Source organism: Procambarus clarkii, chromosome 7 (genome assembly GCF_040958095.1).
Source record: "Procambarus clarkii isolate CNS0578487 chromosome 7, FALCON_Pclarkii_2.0, whole genome shotgun sequence".
NCBI lineage: Eukaryota > Metazoa > Arthropoda > Malacostraca > Decapoda > Cambaridae > Procambarus > Procambarus clarkii.
In genome coordinates this window covers 17,175,667-17,196,480 of record NC_091156.1, presented here as the reverse complement: position 1 = coordinate 17,196,480, position 20,814 = coordinate 17,175,667, and the positions used below count along the sequence as shown (strand labels likewise).

Sequence of the window (20,814 nt, the reverse complement as noted above, 5' to 3'; positions counted from 1 at the left end):
GGGGTCCAGAGGAGGAGGGGACAACTGAGAGGGGCAGGCAAGGACAGGTGGAGGAGGGAGGGCAGAAATCAGGGAGTGCACCTCAGGAAGGGCAGCAAGAGAGAGGGAATCGGGGGCGGAAGAAACCTCCATATCAGAGACAGGGGGTTCGACTACTGAAATGGAAGGGGATGTAGTGACAGAGGGAGGGGGCGAGGAAGAAAGCGAAACCTTCTTACCCGCCAGAGGAAGAAGGAGAGGAGCCAGGCTTACGTTTCTGGCTCAAAGAGACAGGCGTTCCAGTAACAACGTACCGGGTGACAGACTCAATGGTCTCAGCAGGAGAAGAGGAACGAGAGCGAACAACACGAAGATTGCTGGGAGGATGATGGATATCAGCCTGGACTGACAGGTGGCGTGGAGGGTCAAGAGACTGGGGGAAGGGTCGGGAAGAAAGAGTGGGGGGAGATGGGGAAGAAGACAAAGGAGGTAAGGCGGACTGGGTAGGAAGGGGGGAAATCCCAGACGGAGAAACGGGAGGGAGACCATCCGGGACAGGAGGCAAAGGAATAGGGGAGGTGGTGGTGGGTGTGGTCGGGTTTAAGACCTGGAAACGGTTGAGACTGAAGAAGACGGGAAGGACGAGGAGAGGTAGAATGCAACATGCTAGCGTAGGAGACGCCCGCGAAAGGGGCGAGACGACGAACTTGGCGTCTCGCTTCAGGAAAAGACAGACGATCACGGTGCTTCAATTTGAGGACGGCTTCCTCGAGTTTGTAGTGCATACATGAGCGTGAGAAGATAGGGTGGGCTTCACCGCAATTGAGGCAGCGAGCCTGGGGAGAAGTGCACTCGGACTTAGAATGACTATCGTCCCCACACAAGGGGCACAGATACACAGTACTGGTGCATTTGAGGACACTGTGCCCGAACTTCCAACACTTATTGCATAGTCTAGGAGAGGGAATGTACTCCTGAACGGAGCATCTGGCACCAGCAAGAATAATAGAGGGCGGAAGGGTCCTACTATCAAAGGTGATTTTTACAACTCGAAGGGGCTGACGGCAATGACCACGAGGGGATCGAGTAAATGTGTCCACCTGGAGGATAGAATGGCCTTGGGCTTCGAGGATATGTTTAATATCCTCATGGCAATCGTTGAGGTCCCAAACACCGTTTGCAACATGGTGCGGGAGGAGAACAGTGGCAACACTGGCATTTACCCGAGCGTTCTTGGAAACCCGAACAGGGGTCTCTCCAATGCAGGACAAAGCGGCTAAGCTAGTAGCTGCATCCTGAGAAGGAGCAGCGACGACACGCGTACTGTAACTGGTGGAGTTCAAAGTAACAGAGACATCCACTGAAATCAACAAGGTGTTTATGGAGGGAGAAATCATCAGGAGTAGAATCCAGATGGTGGAGATCAAAGTATTTAGCCCAAGTTGCGGGACCAAACAAGGCGTTGTAAGTAGTATTACAGGAAGGGATCGTGCGAGTGCGGCCGTGGCAGGAACGGCGTTGAGAACCCCCGGAGTTCATGGGGGTAAAAGGCGCAGTAGTCACAATGAGAGACGGAGCTGTGCCAGGCGACGAGGTGGTCACCACTGCGGGGCTGGGGACTCGACCCTACCTCAGAGGAGGGAGGGGAGCAGAGGAGAGTAGTCAGGTCGTCGGGGCCCAATGCAGCAGAGGCTACAGGGCTTGGTCTTCCAACACAGTCCGACTGACTCAGGGGGGGGGGGGCTTGGTCGCCCACCCGACGAGCCTGAGAAAATACAAGGGAATCATTATCAGCCATGAAAACGAGGAAAAACTTTCATTCACGAATGTGCCCCCACACCCACCATGGAGCCACAATTAGAGGCAGGACACCCAACAAGAAGCAATCGCCGCCGGGGGTCCCCAGGGGTGCGTCGTGAGTATACGCCCCACAAACGCCACCTTAAGAACCGTGAGTCTGTCGAGAGCGGGTTCAGTGACGAAAGGAAGATTGACAATAAAAGGGTCCCCTTGCTCGAAACGTTGGGTACTACAGTTGTACAGGTGCAAGAGTATGCCTCCTCAAACACCCGAGTGTCAAAACAAAAGAAGGTCGAAAGAATAATCAAAACAGGCAAAAGGTCGGCAGGAAATGACAATTTGATAGAAGAGGGGGGAGAAAAATGAAACACGAGTAAAAGGAAAAGGGGCCTGGCAAAATTGGTAAAGGCAGCAGCAGGAGCATAAGGCTGCAAAAGGACAGAGGACTGACCTACGGAGCATCACACTCCGGCAGCTGCCCACCAAGCCCTCTCACGGCGACAAAGAGCCAGACAGTGAGGGGGGTCGGAAATAATAGCACGGAGAGTAAAGAGGCGCCAGTCAGCCTCGGCAAACCGCCACCTAGGGAAGGAGAGAGGAGGGTGAAAAGAGAAAAAAGTAACAAGGATAGGAAAATGGTCACTGCCATGGAGGTCATCAAGGACCCGCCACCTGAAATCTAAGGAAAGGGATGACGAGCACAGAGAAAGATCGAGACAAGAAAGGGAGTGAGTCCCAGTGTCCAAATGAGTGGGCTCACTAGAATTAAGAAGGGACAGGGAAGAAGAGAGTATGAAAGGTTCAAGGAGGCGACCCCGGGTATTTGTCAGCACATCACCCCAAAGGGCATGACGACAATTGAAATCACCCAGCAGGAGCACAGGCTCCGGCAAGGAGTCTAGGTGGTGTTTAAGATCGGGAAGAGAAAGTGGGACAGTGGGGGAGAGATAAATGGAACAAACCGTGTACCATCTACGCACAAAGACATGAGCAGCAGAACAGGGAAGAGGCGAGGAAAAAAGTAAGGGGGCAAAGGGAACATCCGAGCAAATCAAGAGAGCAGAAGAATTATGGACCCCAGCTGTTGGGAGGGAAGAGAAAAGAATAGCCACGGAAGCGACTATGACGAGCACCAAGCATCGGCTCCTGCAGACAGACACAAAGGGGCGAAAACTGTGAAATTAGAAGTTGGAGGTCAAGGAAATTGGCGAATTAGAAGTTGGAGGTCAAGGAAACATCCACGGATGTTCCATTGAAGAATAGACATCGACAAAGAGAGAGAGGAGAGCAACAGAGAGCAAAAAAAAAGGTGAAAAAGGAACACAGCACGTTAAAGAAGCACAGGGTCAGGATCAGGGTCAGCAAAGTCAGGGTAAGGGGGCATGGGTAAACTGAGTAAAGGAGGGAAAGAAGCGGGAGGACAGACCAGAAGTGGACGAGCAGGATCTGGAGGAGGAGGGGCAGAAAGAGGGGAGCACACCTCAGCAAGGGCAGTAACCGAGATGGAACCGGGGGTTAAAGAAACCCCCACAGTAGGAACGGGGGGACCACCACCGAAGCAGGAGGGGAAGGAACAATAGAATCAGAGATAGGGGGCGAAGAAGAAAGCGAAGCCTTCCTACCTACCGGGGAGGTGGAAGGAGAGGAGCCAGGTTTCCACTTCTGACTCGATGAGACAGGCGTCCCAGCAGCAATGTACTGGGCAACAGACTCCAGCGTCTCGATAGAAGAAGAGAGCGAACAACACGACCACCAGGAGAGCGATGGACATCGGCCTGCACAGTCAGGCGGCATGGAGAGCCAAGAGACGGAGGAGAATGACGGAAAGGAGGACCAGAGGGAGAGGAGAAAGAAGACACAGATGACATGACAGACTGGATAGAAAGAAGGGGAACCCTAGACAGAGAACCAGGAGGGGGACCCTTCGGGACAGAACAGAGGGAAACAGGGGAGGTGGTGGTGGGCGTGTCCGGGTCTAAGGCTTGGAAACGGTTGTGAGACTGAGGAAGGTGGGAAAGACGAGGAGAGGAAGAGCACACCATGCGAGCATAGGAGACGCCAGCGAAAGAGGGGAGACGATGAACTTGGCGCCAAGCCTCAGGAAAAGAAACGGTCCCGGTGCTTCAAGTCGAGTACAGCCGCCTCAAGTTTGTAACGTATACACGCCTGGGAGAAGGTAGGGTGGACCTCACCGCAATTGAGGCAGCGGGCCTGGGGAGAAGCGTACTCCAACTTAAGAGTGACCCTCGCCTCCACACAAGGGACAGAGACAGGACTAGAGCATTTGAGAGCACCATGCCCAAACCTTGAGCACCTATTTGCAGAGCCGAGGAGATGGAATATACTCCTGAATGGAGCATCTGGCACCAGCAAGTATGACAGAGGGCGGAAAGGTCCTACCATCAAAGGTAACCTTCACAACCCGAAGGGGCAGACGGCAATGACCACGGGGGAAGGGGGCGAGTAAACGTATCCACCTGGAGGACAGAATGACCCTGGGCCTCGAGGATATGCTTGATATCCTCGTGGCAGTCCTTTTTGAACACCGGTTGTAACATGGTGCGGGAGGAGAACAGTGCCAACACTGGCATTCAACCGAGCGTTCTTTGAGACCCGAACTGGGGTCTCGCCAAGGCAGGATAGGGCAGCCAAGCGGGTGGCTGCATCCTGAGAAAGAGCAGCAGCGACACGGGTACCAAGACGGGTGGGGTTGAAGGTAACAGAGGCATCCACGGAATCGACAAGATGCCTATGAAGGGAAAAATCGTCAGGCGGAGTTGAATCTAAAGGATGGAGGTCAAAGTAGCAGTTTGGTCCACGTAGCAGGATCAAACAAAGCATGGAACGAATTAGTATGGGAAGGGAGCATACGAGAGAGGCCGTGGCGGGGACGGGGGTTAGAACCTCTAGAGAGACGGGTCAAAAGGCGCAGTAGTCACAATAAGAGATAGAGCCGTGCAAGGGAGGATGGGTCGGTCACCACAGCAGGCTTGGGGCTCGACCCAACCACAGAGGAGGGAGGGGAGCAGGGAGGAAGAGTCCGGTCTGGACCTAAACCGAGTCCTGTAGTGGGGGCTACAGATCCCGGTCCTCCAGGATGGTCCGACTCAGGGACCTGGTCGCCCACCCCATGAGCCTGAGTAAGAGAAGTAGAGTCGTTATCCATGCAGCAAACCAATATCCAAAGAATGGGACCTGGAACCAAGGGATACTACCTACCAGGGCAGCCAGGGAGGCCGAGCACGGGCCAGTGCAGGAAGGGTGCATCGTCCCCAGCGGTGCTCCCCCTTTTCAACAGGGGAGTCCTACTACATCGTCCATTCTCCCACACTGGTGCTAAGACCCCATTCCCCCTATTGCCCCAGCCTGGACACCCAACCATCCACTCAGGGCGGCCTCTCACAGGCGACCCCTCCAGCGGGTAGTCTGATGAGTCACAAGGCCCTTACATGGTGCCCTTCAGCACGTACACCACCCAAAGAGGGGGCAGGAGAGGGGGCAAAGGCAACCCTCACTGGTCCCAGGGAGGTGTACGCGAGCCCCTCACCACGGCAAGGAGGTACCACGGAGGGGTTATAGGCATAAGAAATTGGTAATAGATAATAGGGATATAACTTTTATAAAGAACATACAAATATTTAATCAAAAATATTTATTAACACTATCTTGAAAACTTCATAAACACTAAATTAATTTTACATTATTTACAAGTTCATACATTATTCTTCTGCTGACTAATATTGTCATTAATGCTCCACACAATTGGGACAAGTTGGAACAACAAATACTCATTTATGGCATATTGTACAAATGCTCCACATTGTCTTATCTTCATCTCTCTGCCTTAATTTTATAATTTTAAGGTATATTCTCTTGCCATGCCTGTTCATCTTGCCCTTTAGCTCTTCCCTTCGCCCTACACTGCTTCTCTCCCTACAACTCTTACCCATTGCCTTATGCCTCCTCTTCTAGTACTACACTTCATCATTTTACACATTCCCAGCATGAGTTTTATGCCTAAGAATAGATTAGTCATGTAAATTCTTCACCCTGGATCACGTCCCTCAAATATACTAAGAGTACTTCTTTGGCAAAAACTATATGCAATTGGTTTGAGAGAATTTCTTGACCAACTTAGGTGATCTTTAGAAATATCCCCTATTACATAATGGAATATTGGGCATACTGTATACACTATATAAAATGTTGGTAGAGTACTACAAATTGTATATTGTATGCCAGCCTGCCTCAGAGAAATCTATACAGTATACAGTATTTCAAAACTGTACTTAATGATTATCTAAAAGTGTAACATCTTTACAGAATCATCCGATACATTTTAAGTTACTGCACTCTCTTCCAAAATGCCAAGTTGTCTTGGATCTGGCATTCTGCGAAAAACAGCCAGGAACTTGTCTCCACTATTGCGGGACACCTTCTGACCCTCTTCGGTGCTCTCATATAGGTACTGTACCACTGGATCGTCAGCCTTCATATGAAAAAGTAGCGCAAGTTAAACATTAAATAACATGTACAAGACACAAAAAATCTGAACAATTAAATAATTGTATAATATTCACACAATTTAACACTTAGTTCTATGCCAATAAAATATATACATGTATGTATCTGCAGGCTGACTTATGAAAATTCCCTTCATAAAGAATACATGTGGCATAAAAACTGCCAAAAATTAGGTTTCAGAAATTGAGAGCTTGGGCATGAAATGAGATAAAGTCACATATAGCATGTGACAGTTCACCCAAAAGTAACAGCATTCTAACATTTAGGCCAAAAACAGAGGAGTGCACGGTCAAACAAATCCAGGTATGGGAGAGGTTCTCCCCTATGTGACCACTGTACCTTGAGACGGAATACAATTGTGAGAATTGTGGAATTCACACTGCCTTGAGTGTGAAAATGGTTGTGCATGAGAATGTTGCATGTTGTGCAATGGAGTGTAGTTGAACCTCGAATAACTAATTTAATCCGTTCCGGTGCCGTGATCATCATGTGAAATGGATGTCATAAAACGAATGTCCCCATTAACAATAATGGAAATCAAATTAATCCGTTCTACCACCAAAAAACATCAATATGATATTCGATGTTTTAAATAATGGAGCAGCCTACCTTACATACACTGAACAAACCTTTATGACATTTTTCTTTCTTCAAATTTGTTCAATATTTTTTTTCATTTGTCTTATAGCTAAAGGTTCGTTCAGTGTTCGGGAGGTAGGCTGCTCCACGATTCTTAAATAAAAAAACAAAAAATGGTTTAAACAATTTGAAAAATGGACAAATGCCATAAAGGTTCGTTCAGAGTTTGTCGGGTAGGCTGCTCCATTATAGCAATCTTTCTTTGTTTCATGTGTTCCATTTGTTTTGTATTTTTCATTTACGTCTCAATAATTGAGCAGCCTACCCTATGGAGCAGCCAACCCGTGGGAAAACCCACAGGTTTTCCAGGGTCTGTAGGGGAAATAAGCTCTGCAGGAAGTCCAGGCACTGGGACCAGCTGGCAATGCAGGCAAACCAACCACGAGCAGCCACTGTAAAGCCACAGGGGCAACAAAGGAGTGCCACCACCACTACATCCAAGGCATAGCCTAATAAGGAGCCAGGCAGAACTATGTGAAACCTGGGAAAAAACGGCAAACAAAAAGAGAAAATGCAAGAAAATCCTCCATAACTCCACAACAGCCAAATAAGCAATCAGAGAGAAATGTCAGACGTCGCATGAAGCAGGCTGTGCCAGCTGCAGTGTGCCCCTCCAGCAAACACTCCCCATACCTGTGGCAAAGCACAAACCTCAAGACCCAGAACGCACCCATAGCACTCATTGACCATTAGCTATGTCTGTGCATGGGACCGTCCATGAAAGAAAATTCGAGAAAACCCAGGGGCCAATGACCAGCTTTTTAATCCCCTTTAACATGCCTGTGCAGGGTCACTGAGCTAACGAAATTTTGGGATGACTGGAGGCAGCCGTTTAATCCCCTTGAGCGAAAATGGCAGGGGCCAATGACCGGCCATGAAAATTATTTCGAGAAAACCCAGGGACCATAGACCGTGCTTGGGAAAATAGTCGAGAAAACCCAGGGGCCATAGACCGTGCTTGGGAAAATATTTGAGAAAAGCCCAGGGCCATAGACCGTGCAGAAATATGGATACCCCCCTGCGCCTATGCCCGTCCCCCCAAAAAATCAAAACGGCCGGGCATAGGGGCCTTTCCTACTACTACTAAACAACTTGTTTTGTTTACTACTACTACTTGTTTTCCTTGACAAGGGTCAAGGAAAACCACAAGCAATGAAGTACTTTAATGGGGAGCAATTCCTGAATGCCAAAGGGCAACCCTGACCAGACAAGAGCAGTACTCACAGAGCATCTAGGGAAGGTGTCCCTAGATGCATGCAGCTCTGGCCCAAAGGGCAGGTAACCCTGACCACACAAGAGCAGTACTCACAGAGCACCTAGGGAAGGTGTCCCTAGATGTATGCAGCTCTGGCCCAAAGGGCAGGTAACCCTGACCACACAAGAGCAGTACTCACAGAGCACCTAGGGAAGGTGTCCCTAGATGCATGCAGCTCTGGCTCAAAGGGCAGGTAACCCTGACCACACAAGAGCAGTACTCACAGAGCACCTAGGGTAGGTGTCCCTAGATGCATGCAGCTCTGGCATCCAGGACACACCACAAGTGCAAGAACAGCTGAACAAGGCAAAATCCCAGAACAGGAAACTGTGTCCTAAGGTGATGTCCAACTGCCAGCACTTCAGTCAAGAACTGGAGGATGGGTAGCCCGTGTGAAAAATTTCCACCAAAATTATAGGTGGAACATGTGAGTAACAGTTACTCAGGAGAGAGAAAGAGGGGAAGGAAAGAGTGTATACCAGAGCCTAATGAAACATAATACCTATAGATTACCCTAGAAATGATAATTAATACTCACCAAATTATCCTCATCCACACGATTAAATAAAGGATGTTCTGTAAAATGGTGAACCATCCACTCGTGAAGATCCTTCACATCCGTCACAGTGTACACAAGGCCCTAAAACAGTAATCAGGTTGGATTAAAGCAAATTTTTCAACCTTTCCATATAAATGCCATTATATTATATACTAGCTGTACCTGGCACGCGTTGCTGTGGCTCTGCAACCTTCCCTGTCCTCCAGTCCTCCCAACCATTTCTTCCTCACCCGTCTCCTCCGCCTCTCAACCATTCCCCACTCCATCCCCTCTTCCTTCCCACCATTCTCCACTCCCCTGTCCCTTTGTCCTCCCCACCATTCTCCATTCTCTCATCCCCTCATCCCCACCATCCCAAACTCCCCCGTCCCCTCATCCTTCCCCACCATTACCCCTGCCTTGTCCCCTTGTTCTCCCCCACCATCTCTCACTTATGTCCCCTCGTCCTCCCCACCATTCCCCACTCCCTCGTCCGATGCCTTCCCAAATGGTCTGATGGTCCCATCAGAAAATTGGGAACATCAAGTGATCTGATGTTCCCATCACTGAAATATAAGAAAAACAGTTAAAAAAGAAATGAAAATATGAAAAAGTAAAAATATACACTATACTCACGAAATGAACGGTGTGGTAAATAACACAGCTCAATTCCAACGCAATTCACACAAAATAATTAAATCAAAATGAAAATGAATCCAATCTATGAAAATTCAATTCATCAATGCAATCAGAAATAGTGAAATGGAATTGTAACATATTTAGTATAGCATGTGTGTTGCTCTTACATGCAACAGATGGCGCTGTTTTTCAAGAAAAGCATAGATTTACCTGTCACAGGTGTGGCATCTATATTTATACTTATGAAATGAACAGCATGGTAAACAACAAAGCTCAATTCCAACACAATGTCACACAATAATTAAATAAAAAATTAAATAAATCAAAATCTATGACAATAAAATTTATCAATGCAATCGGAAACATTGAAATGGAATTCGTGACATATTTGGTATGGTGTGCATACTAAACACTATGCACTAACACTAAAAACACTAAACACTGTTGCACTATTATGTGCAACAGATGGCACAGTTTTTCAAAAACACATGTTTTACCTGTCACAGGGGTGGCATCAATATAGTAGGTATATAAAAAGACAGGCCTATTCGAATGCAACGTTGTGTGAAAATTTCAAAGCAATTGGTGAAGAACTTTCGGAGATTAGCGATTATAAACAAACGAACATTTCCATTTTTATTTATATAGATATACTGTATATTATGTCATTATATTATATATATATAATCTTTAAATATGTTAGATATCAAGTCACTGCACATTCTCAAGTGTACTCTATATATTTAAAACTAAACAGTAATGCCAATCCTGACCTTAAATGCTTCCTTGAGGGTTGTAACGACTCACGGGCACCACATCAGAAACAAATACCTATACTATTTCATAGTCCAAGAGTGCGAGTTAACCAAAATAGAAATGCTATGCAAATCAAGGGTCCCAAAATGTGTTATGACTTTCCCAATCACATTAAAGACTGCCCATCTCAACCAGTTTAAGAGAAAAACTAAGTACTACCCAATCAACTCCATGTAAACTACCTTACCTCCTAAATGTCAACCTATATCTTGTTATTATCAGACATCATTGATTTATGACTAACTTGTAAAACCCCTGATATCTGCCATACCTAAACAAAAGAAAACTTTAGTGCATCTGTTTGTTTACTCAAAATTAACATCTGCTCCTCTGTTGCAATTGCTGCTGTTAATTCAACATTTAATTATTGTAATTCTTTATTCTACTTCAGTTTAATTCATGCTTTTGATCTCAAGTTAGTCTTATTCCTAGTTTTTAAGTGTTTTACCTATATCTTGCACAAAACCCTGTGTGTATTAGTGGCTTTAGGCATAGTATGTACTAGCTCTATCTACAAATCCAACATTCTGCTTGTAACCCATTTTGTATGTACAGTGGTACCTTTGTTTTCAAATTTAATCCGTTCCCATAGACAGTTCAAAAACCGAAAGTTAGAAAACCGAAACAAATTTTCCCATAAGAAATAATGTAAATTGAATTAATCCATTCAACACCCCCAAAAACATTTACTTAAAAATACATTTCATATATATTACTACTAATATTTTGTACTACAGTATGTACAAGTATATCTTACCTTTATTGACAACTCTTGTTGTTATATGGAAAACAGTGAGGAAGGGGACAGGAGGAGAGGTGTTAATGTTCAGAAAGGGAGTCCCCTTCCATTATAACAGCAGTGATGACATTACTGGGATACTCTCTCCCCTATGTTTTGCAGGCATACCACTAGGACCTGGTTGTGGCTCATTGCTTGCCTGTCTTACGAAGAATTTGCCTATCGACACTTGTTTTTTTCCCTATATTTTAACATTTATCTGTAGCGAGACATCACATTGTCTCACTAGGAATGATCTCTTGTATTTTCTCTATCATCATCCTTACAACTATTTTCTTCGGTTGAACTTTACCACTGACTATCTTGGAACCCATGGCATGACATAACTTATGTTCAGAATCCAACTAAGCATAAAAACAATGAAATTCTTCACAAAGAATTCAAGCGCGGTCATCACTAAGCGGGAGACACTGGTAAACTGAAGCGTGCCACATGTTCGGTCAGCCCACACATGTATCAACAAATTGAAGCACCGAGGCAAACCTCGAATAACGAGTCAAATTTTTAGAAGAAATTGAACTTGAGAAACGAAAAATTTGAAAAGAGGGGCATTCGAAAACAGAGGTTCGACTGTATGTACTTTTACCTCAATAAAAATTTATTTACCAGTACTTACTTATAGTATTTTATTTTATTAACGTTTCCTTTGTTCTGTACGAATCCTTTGCATTGCAGAGTTTGACAGTTTTGAAGCTTAGGTCTTTGTTATCCCTCCAGTTATCTGTAATGTTTCACTGACTTTCTGGAAGCTTTTCCTGCGTGGTGACAATTTGTCACTTGCCTCTACGAGGGAAGGCCAAGTTTTGGCTCTGGTCCCCAGTAGGCCAAACGTCTCATGTGACCCATCTGCATGAAGCAACCTTACCGAGATAGTTTCAGGAAGCCACTGGGCCTCCCCCAAAAAACACAAGTGAACAAATGATACAATTATAAACAGTTCAAATATCCATAAACTTACCCCTTCACGCAGAACATAACCATATTCTGCCAAGAGAGATGAATTGATAATTCTCCATTTGTGCTTGGCTCTTTTGAAGTGTGGATCAGGAAACAGGAAGAACATTTTACTTAACTGGAAAAGGCAAAATATTTTTCTTTAAGAGCATTCAATGCAATTAAGTTCAAAACAATAGTTATGAATGAATGCATGAATTCACGAACATTAATTATTCAAACAAGACAGTGAATTATTGTGGGGCAGGCACCCATGCTCCCTAGCAATGGTAGAAAGTTAGGAAACTTTCTTGGTGGATACAGGAAGAGGAGAGAGTGGAGTTGGGAGTGCAACACATGCAAGGTGGTGATGGTGGAGGAGGACTCTGGATGATAGTGAGGGAGGTGTGTGTGGAGTTGGGAGTGCAGCACATGCAAGGAGGTGATGGTGGAGGAGGACTCTGGATGATAGTGAGGGAGGTGTGTGTGTGTAGTTGGGAGTGCAGCACATGAAAGGTGGTGATGGTGGAGGAGGACTCTGGATGATAGTGAGGGAGGTGTGTGTGTGTAGTTGGGAGTGCAGCACATGAAAGGTGGTGATGGTGGAGGAGGACTCTGGATGATAGTAAGGGAGGTGAGTGTGGAGTTGGGAGTGCAGCACATGAAAGGTGGTGATGGTGGAGGAGGACTCTGGATGATAGTGAGGGAGGTGTGTGTGTGTAGTTGGGAGTATAGCACATGAAAGGTGGTGATGGTGGAGGACTCTGGATGATAGTGAGGGAGGTGAGTGTGGAGTTGGGAGTGCAGCACATGCAAGGTGGTGATGGTGGAGGACTGGATGATAGTGAGGGAGGTGTGTGTGTGTAGTTGGGAGTGCAGCACATGCAAGGTGGTGATGGTGGAGGACTCTGGATGATAGTGAGGGAGGTGTGTGTAATTACCTAAGTGTAGTTACAGGATGAGAGCTACGCTCGTGGTGTCCCATCTTCCCAGTACTCTATCATATAACGCTTTGAAATTACTGACGGTTTTGGCCTCCACCACCTTCTCACCTAACTTGTTCCAATCATCTACCACTGTTTACAAAAGTGAATTTTCTCATATTTCTCCGGCAGCTTTGTTTCGTTAGTTTAAATCTATGACCTCTTGTTCTTGAAGTTCCGGGTCTTAGGAATTCTTCCCTATCAATTTTAAAGATTCCTGTTACTATTTTGAACGTAGTGATCATATCACCTCTTTCTTCTATCTTCTAGTTTTTGCATATTTAATGCCTCTAACTTCTCTTTGTAGCTCTTGTCCTTCAGTTCTGGGAGCCACTTAATGGCATGTCGTTGCACCTTTTCCAGTTTGTTGATGTGCTTCTTAAGATATGGGCACCATACAACCGCTGCATATTCCAGCTTAGGTCTAACAAAAGTTGTAAACAATTTCTTTAGTATTTCTCCATCCATGTATTTAAAACCAATTCTGAAGTTAGAAAGTGTAGCATAGGCTCCTCGCACAATGTTCTTAATGTGGTCCGTAGGTGACAGTTTTCGATCTAGAACCACCCCTAGATCCCTTTCTTTGTCTGAATTCTTTAAAGATTTCTCACATAATTTATAGGTTGTGTGGGGTCTATGTTATCCATTTCCACATTTCATAACATAGCATTTATTCACATTAAATTCCATTTGCCAAGTGTTGCTCCATATACTTATTTTGTCCAGGTCTTCTTGCAGGGCATGACAATCATCTAGGTTTCTTATCTTCCCTATTATCTTAGCATTATCAGCAAACATGTTCATGTAATTCTGTACTCCCACTGGTAGATCGTTTATGTAGACAATGAACATTACCGGTGCAAGAACTGAACCCTGTGGTACTCCACTCGTGACATTCCTCCAATCCGATACCTTGCCTCTGATTACGGCCCTCATTTTTCTGTCGGGAAATTTTTCATCCATGTTAGAAGCTTACCTTTACCCGTCACCCCTCCAATATGTTCCAGTTTCCAGAACAACCTCTTATGGGGAACCCTGTCGAAAGCCTTTTTTAGGTCCAGATAGATGCAGTCAACCCAACCATCTCTTTCCTGTAAAATCTCTGTGGCTCGATCATAAAACTGAGTAAGTTCGTTACACAGGATTTTCCAGATCAAAAACCATACTGTGTCTGATATATAGTTTTTTTCCAGGTGTTCTACCCATTTAGTTTTAATAATTTTTTCCAATATTTTGACTATTACACTTGTTAATGATACAGGTCTATAATTAAGGGGGTCTTACCTGCTTCCACTTTTGTAGATTGGAACTATGTTAGCCTTTTTCCACGCATCAGCTACAACTCCTGTAAACTGGGATGCCTGAAAAATCAGTTGAAGTGGAATGCTGAGCTCAGGTGCACATTCTTTCAGAACCCATGGTGAAACTCCATCTGGATCAACTGCTTTGTTCTTACTTAGCTCCTTGAGCTAAGTAAGAAGTTAGCTCCACTTCTGGTTCCCTGAAGATTTCATTTTGTACAAACACACTTCGGAGCTTTTCGTTTAATGTTTCACACATTTCATTTTCATTTTCCGTAAATCCATTTCCCATTTTCAACCTCTGAATATTATCCTTTACCTGCAATTTGTTGTTTATGAATTAATAGAACAGACCTGGTTCTGTTTTACATTTGTCTGCAATCCCCTTTTCAAAATTTCTTTCTGCCTCTCTCCTCACTGTCGTGTAGTTGTTTCTCGCATCTTTGTATCGCTGGTATGTTTGGGGGTTTGGCCTCTTCCTGTATTGATTCCATTTTTTGTGTCTTTTGGTCTCTGGCCCTCTCGCACTTTCTGTTGAACCAATCCTGTTTCCTAGTTCTGCATCTCTGTTTTGGTATAAATTTTTGTTGTGCCTTTATCATATATTTCACAAAACTTCAACATACATCTCATTCACTTCCTTCCCTAGCAACAAGTCTGTCCAATTATACTCACTAAAAAAATTTCTAAGGTGGCCATAATGTCCTCTCCTTAAGTCAGGTTTTTCAACTGCTTCAACCTCCTTATTTTCATCCAGATTATAACGCATTGCATACTTTATTCCTAAAAAGACATGGCCACTTTTGCCCAAGGGAGGAAGGTACTGAATGTCAAATATCTCTTCCCCCTTCCTGGTAAATATCAAATCTTGCATGGAGGGAACATCCCCTTCCCTCATCCTTGTAGCTTGTTTAACATGTTGATACAAGAATGTTTCCAGGATGAGGTCTACAAATCTACAGGTTCAAAAATCTTCTGTTTCAGCTTCATATGCTTCCCAGCCTATGGATTTCAAGTTGAAGTCGCCGACTATCAACAGTCGTGATCTATCCGCTCGCTATAATCTCTCATTATTGTTATAAGACCTTCTCGTTTACTATCTAGCTCCTCCTTTGACCATGTGTTGCTTGGCAGTGGACTATATGCATTTATGATCATTACTTTATCATCCTCATGGCAGATCTCTAGTGCTATTATCTATAGCTAGGTTTGTGTAGTTGGGAGTGCAGCACATGCATGGTGGTGATGGTGGAGGTGGAGTTCATAGTGCAGAACATGGAAAGCTCAAAAGCACTTTCGTAGGAAATGGAGATGAAAGTCCTGGCGGAGGAGACTTAAAATATCAATGGAACAGTTTACTGTCTCAGTTAGTGTAAGTAAATACATGTGAAGTTAGACAAATACAAATTTGCACAAGAGTGAAATTTAAAAAAATTTAAAATTGTCTCCAGTGTTATGAAACCTCCATTTCTGGGAGGATCTTGGTAGCTTCCCTAGCTTTAGGCACAGGCACTACAGGGGCCATAACCACATACAAGAGCCATTTCACACTGACTTGGTCCCTACAAAGGATTAATAAAGGATTAATTAAGCGAGAACAAAAGGTCAATCCAATACAGAGGCGAATTGCCCTTAAAATTAAAAACTTACAGTATAAAACCTCCAAAATGTCCTTTGAGAATGTTTTGTAATTAGCTAACTACCATACAATGCTCTGAAAACAGTTAAAACACCTCTAAGGTTCACCCAGAAAGGAGCATTACATTACATTACATTAACACTTTTGCCTGGGTAAGCCACCTTAGTTGCTACCCAAACTTTTTTGTTATGTTACTTCACCGAACAACAATATATTTTGTACAACAATAAGTCATCCAAACTAGAAACAAGATTCCATCATAGAAAATAGGTAAAACAAAATTATCACAGGAAGGCACACCACAGACTTAGCCATAAAGTGGAAAGAGGGTGAAGTACACGAGAAAAGAAAAGTCTCCAACTAAGAAGATTGACAGACATCCAGGGTCTGAGACAAGGGACGATTGAACGTCTTACAGGGACGTTAGAAAGAACTTTTTCAGTGTCAGTAGTTAACAGATGGAATGCATTAGGCAGTGATGTGGTGGAGGCTGACTCCATAAACAGTTTCAAATGTAGGTATGATAGAGCCCAATAAGCTCAAGAATCTGTACACCAAATATTGGAGTCGAAGGATAAAATTCAGCTCAGTCCCAGATATTGTCACATTAACAGAGACAAAACTTGAAGAAAATATATAAATGAGGTATTCCCAAGGGGCTACTCAGTTTGGAGACGTGACAGGACAACTAGGAAGGGGGAAGGAGTGGCTGTGCTGGTGAAAGAACACCTGAAGGTAAGAGTTAGTTAAAAACCCTAGAGATATTGACATAATGGCATTGCAGGTTTGGAATCAAGAAAAGATGATAATTTTAAATGCTTACAGCCCGCCAGCAAGCAACACATGGACAAAGGAAGAACTGGATGACAAACGAGAGAGCCTCATAATGGTCATGAGAGATTATGATAAGAGCTGACGAAGATAAATCCCGATTGTTGGTACTGGGGGACTTAAACTTTAAGGCAATAGACTGGGAGGCCTACGAGACAAGAACAGAGGACGTTTGGACAGGCAGATTTGTAAACCTCATCTTGGAGACATTCATGTATCAACACGTCAAGCAGTCCACAAGAATGAGAGAAGTGGATGTTCCATCAGTACTGGATCTAATATTCATCAGGAAGGAAAAGGTATTTGACATCCAGTACCTTACTCCCTTGGGAAAGAGTGATCACGCCCTCTTGGACATTAAATACGCGATGTGATATAATCAGGTAGAGAATGGGTACATTGAAACAATTTTCAAACTATTTCAGGAGAGGAAGTTATGGGGGGAACTTAGAAATTTTTTTCATTTGTGACAGACTTGTTGCTATGCAAGGAAGTAAATGAGATGTATGCCATATTTTGCAAAATATACGATGAAGGCACACAAACATTCATACCAAAACAGATGCAGACATAGGAAACAGGGTTGGTTCAACAGAAATTGCGAGAGGGCCAGAGATCAAAAGACATATGCATGGAATTACATGAAGAGGCCAAACCCCCAAACATACCAACGATACAAAGATGTGAGAAACAACTACACGTCAGTAAGGAAAGAGGCAGAAAGGAATTTTGAGAACGGTATAGTAGACAAATGTAAATCAGATCCAGGCCTTTTCAATAAATTCATTAAAAGCAAGCTGCAGGTAAAGGATAATATTCAGAGGTTGACAATGGGGGACAAATACACGGAAAATGAAAATGAAATGTGTGAAACATTAAATATTTAAAGTTCCAAAGTGTGTGCGCAAAATGAGATCTTCAGGGAACCAGACAATAAGAATTCCAGAAAACAGAGCACATAGAGGTGTCTAGAGACAAAGTGAAACAAATGCTCTTGGAGCTAAGTAAGAAAGCAGTTGGCCCAGATGGAGTTTCACCATGGGTTCTGATAGCATGTACACCCGAGCTCAGCGTACCACTTCAGCTGATTGTTCAGACTTCCCTGTGTAAAGAGTCGTAACAGATGTGTGGAAAAAAGCTAACATAGTTCCAATCTACAAAAGTGGCAGCAGGGAAGACCCCCTCAATTATAGACCTGTATCAAAATATTGAAACATCAAAATAGTCAAAATATTGGAAAACATAATTAAAACTAAATGGGTAGAACACCTGGAGAGAAACGATATAATATCTAACAGATCATATTGCTTTCGAACTGGTAGATCCTGTGTATCAAATTTACTCGGTTTCTATGATCGAGCCACAGAGATTTTACAGGAAAGGGATGGTTGGGTTGACTGCATCTATCTGGACCTAAAAAAGGCTTCCAACAGAGTTCCACATAAGAAGGTTGTTCTGGAAACGAACACATTGGAGGGGGTGGCAGGTAAGCTGCTAACATGGATGAAAAATTTTCTGACCAATAGAAAAATGAGGGTAGTAATAAGAGGAAGTGTATCGGACTTGAGAAATGTCACAAGCGGAGTACCACAGGATTCAGTTCTTACACGTGATGTTTATTGTCTACAAACAAACCACCAGTTGAAATTCAGAATTATATGAACATGTTTGCTGATGATCAAGATAATAAGGATAAGTAAATTAGATTATTGTAATGCCCTTTAAAAAGACCTAGACAAAAGTATATGGAGCACCACTTCCCAAATGGAATTAATGTAAATAAATGCCATGTTATGAAATGTGGACTAGGATACACAGACCTCACACAACCTATAAATTTTGTGGAAAATCTTTTATAGACTTCTGATAAAGAAAGATCTAGGAGTGGTTCTAGATAGAAAACTATCACCAGAGGACCACAAAGAACGATGTGCGAGGAGCCTATGCCACACTTTCTAACTTCAGAATTGCTTTTAAATACAAGGATACATAAAAGGCAAAATACTAAAGAAATTGTTCACGACTTTTGTTAGACCTAAGCTGGAATATGCAGCAGTTGTATGGTGCCCATATCTTAAGAAGCACATCAACAAACTGAAAAATGTGCAAAGACATGCTACTAAGTGGCTCCCAGAACGAAGGGCAGGAGCTACAAGAAGAGGGTAAGAGGCATTAAATATGCCAAAACTAGAAGATGGAAGAATAAGAAATGTGATCACTACATACAAAATAGTAACAGGAATTGATGAAATTGATAGGGAAGATTTCCTGAGACCTGGAACTTCAAGAACAAGATGTTCTATATTTAAACTAACTAAACAAAGATGCCAAAGAAGTAAAAGAAAATTCACTTTTGCAAACAGAGTGGTAGACGGCTGGAACAAATTGGGTGAGGTGGTGGTGGAGGCCAAGACCGTCAGTAGTTTCAAAGCGTTATATGAGAGTGCTGGGAAGACGGGACACCACGAGCGTAGCTCTCATCCTGTAACTACACTTAGTTAAAAAAAACTACTAAATAAACTAGTAGTAGGCATCCTTCAGTCTCGGGAGACTATGGAGTTGCGCCATATGGACTTGACTATGGAGTTAGTTAAATAAACTAATAACTATAATAAAAAAATAACAATAAGGTAATTACCAGTTGATTGACAGTTGAGAGACGACCAAAAAGCCAGAGCCAAGCCCCCCGCAAGCACAACTAGGTGTTGCAAAGACAAGAAAATCCTGCCAAGGTAGCAAATATGAGAGGGGCCTGGAGCACTAGGAGAAAAAATAGGACAGAAAAGATAAAAGAAACCTAGAGCATTGTGCTAATGTGCAAGTCAACCAGACTCAAGGAAAGAGAAGGGTATAATTGTTCGAGACCAAAGGCTTACACAAAAAAACACAAAAGGCAGCCAACAGGTTAAACACACGACACTGGAACAGAGTGCAGATAATTCCACCCCTTAACTATGCAAATTTTCAATTAATGAAAAAAAAATCAACGTTGAATGTAATGAAACGCCATTTTCTGAGAGAGCCCCGGAGGCTTCCTGGAGCTAATTGCGTGATATATTAGACCAGGACATTAGTCTATGGAGTTCGACCTACCAGGGACGAGCCAGAACCTGGTCCCTTTGCAGGGGAGGTTGCATTTTCCAGAGCAATGGCTCTGGAAAACTTCCCTGTGGTTATGGGTTTTCCTTATCTGCCATCGACAAGGTTAGGCACCCAGAAAGGTAGGCCTAACAAAACAAATCCCACATGGTAAGAAAATAAATAAAAACAGAAGAGAGATGTCGAACTCCCTCCAATCCAAAGGAAAAGGGCAAACATGCAAAATTTTACACTCCTCTGCCGCACAGCTCGTCCGTGCAGCCTTCCCTCCCCGCACCGGCTACTCAGTCATCCAGTTCAGAAGTCAAGCATCAAACCACGCCAAAAAAAGCCGACCAGAGGGAGGGAGGCTTGCCAGGAAGCCTCCGGGGCTCGCCCAGAAAATGGCATTTCATCACATGATTATATTTCATTACCCAGGCAGGGTCCTGCTAACTGGCACCCAAGCTACCAAACAAGCTGCTAAAGCTGAACCCCAGGACGTGTACGATCACGGGTGCCTAGTGGAGGACCACCAAGATATAAATGCATGTGACCAAAACGAAGGGGCAGACCCTTCACCAAGCAGTAAAAAAAAATAAAAAATCTGCAAGAGGACAACATGCCCAGGCGGAACAGAGTTGGCTGCTATGAGAGGGAAAAACTAGCTGCACAGTACCCCCGAGCCCCAACTACCTTTCCCCCCTACCCAGAGCCAAACAGAGGGGCATGAAACACCCCAGCCGACCAAGGGTAGTCAAATCACCGAGCAACAAAAGACCTTGTGGAGGTAGAACCCAAGGTGACCTGTGGAAAGTGACCCAAAGGGCAGTACAGTACTTACAGATCACCTAAGGAAGGGAACCCTAGGTGCATGCAGCCCAAGTACTTGTAAAATTACTCCTGGCTTGTGCACCACCTAGTAGACAGGACCACACCGCAAGATGTGCCTTGACCCCCAAAACCCTCAGAAATTTTGGAGCCAGGAACATGGTGGGGGCGGGGCAAACAATGCCTAACCAAAATGGGGAATCAGGGTGGACAACCACCCTAGCGCGTT

At 44.2% G+C, this 20,814-nt stretch overlaps 1 protein-coding gene across 2 annotated transcripts in view; it reads right to left on the bottom strand.

The window, feature by feature from the left end:
• Positions 1–5,416: 5,416 nt before the first annotated feature.
• The window catches only part of LOC123761414 (tRNA (guanine-N(7)-)-methyltransferase), a 31,781-nt gene continuing 16,383 nt past the window's right edge, over positions 5,417–20,814 (bottom strand). For both annotated transcript variants that reach the window (XM_045747440.2, XM_045747441.2), the window contains exons 4-6: positions 11,948–12,061; positions 8,736–8,837; positions 5,417–6,268 (exon numbers count right to left, since the gene is read on the bottom strand). In XM_045747440.2, coding sequence (XP_045603396.1) covers positions 6,119–6,268; positions 8,736–8,837; positions 11,948–12,061 — 366 coding nt within the window. In that variant the 3' untranslated portion in view covers positions 5,417–6,118. The remainder of the gene's footprint in view (positions 6,269–8,735; positions 8,838–11,947; positions 12,062–20,814) is intronic.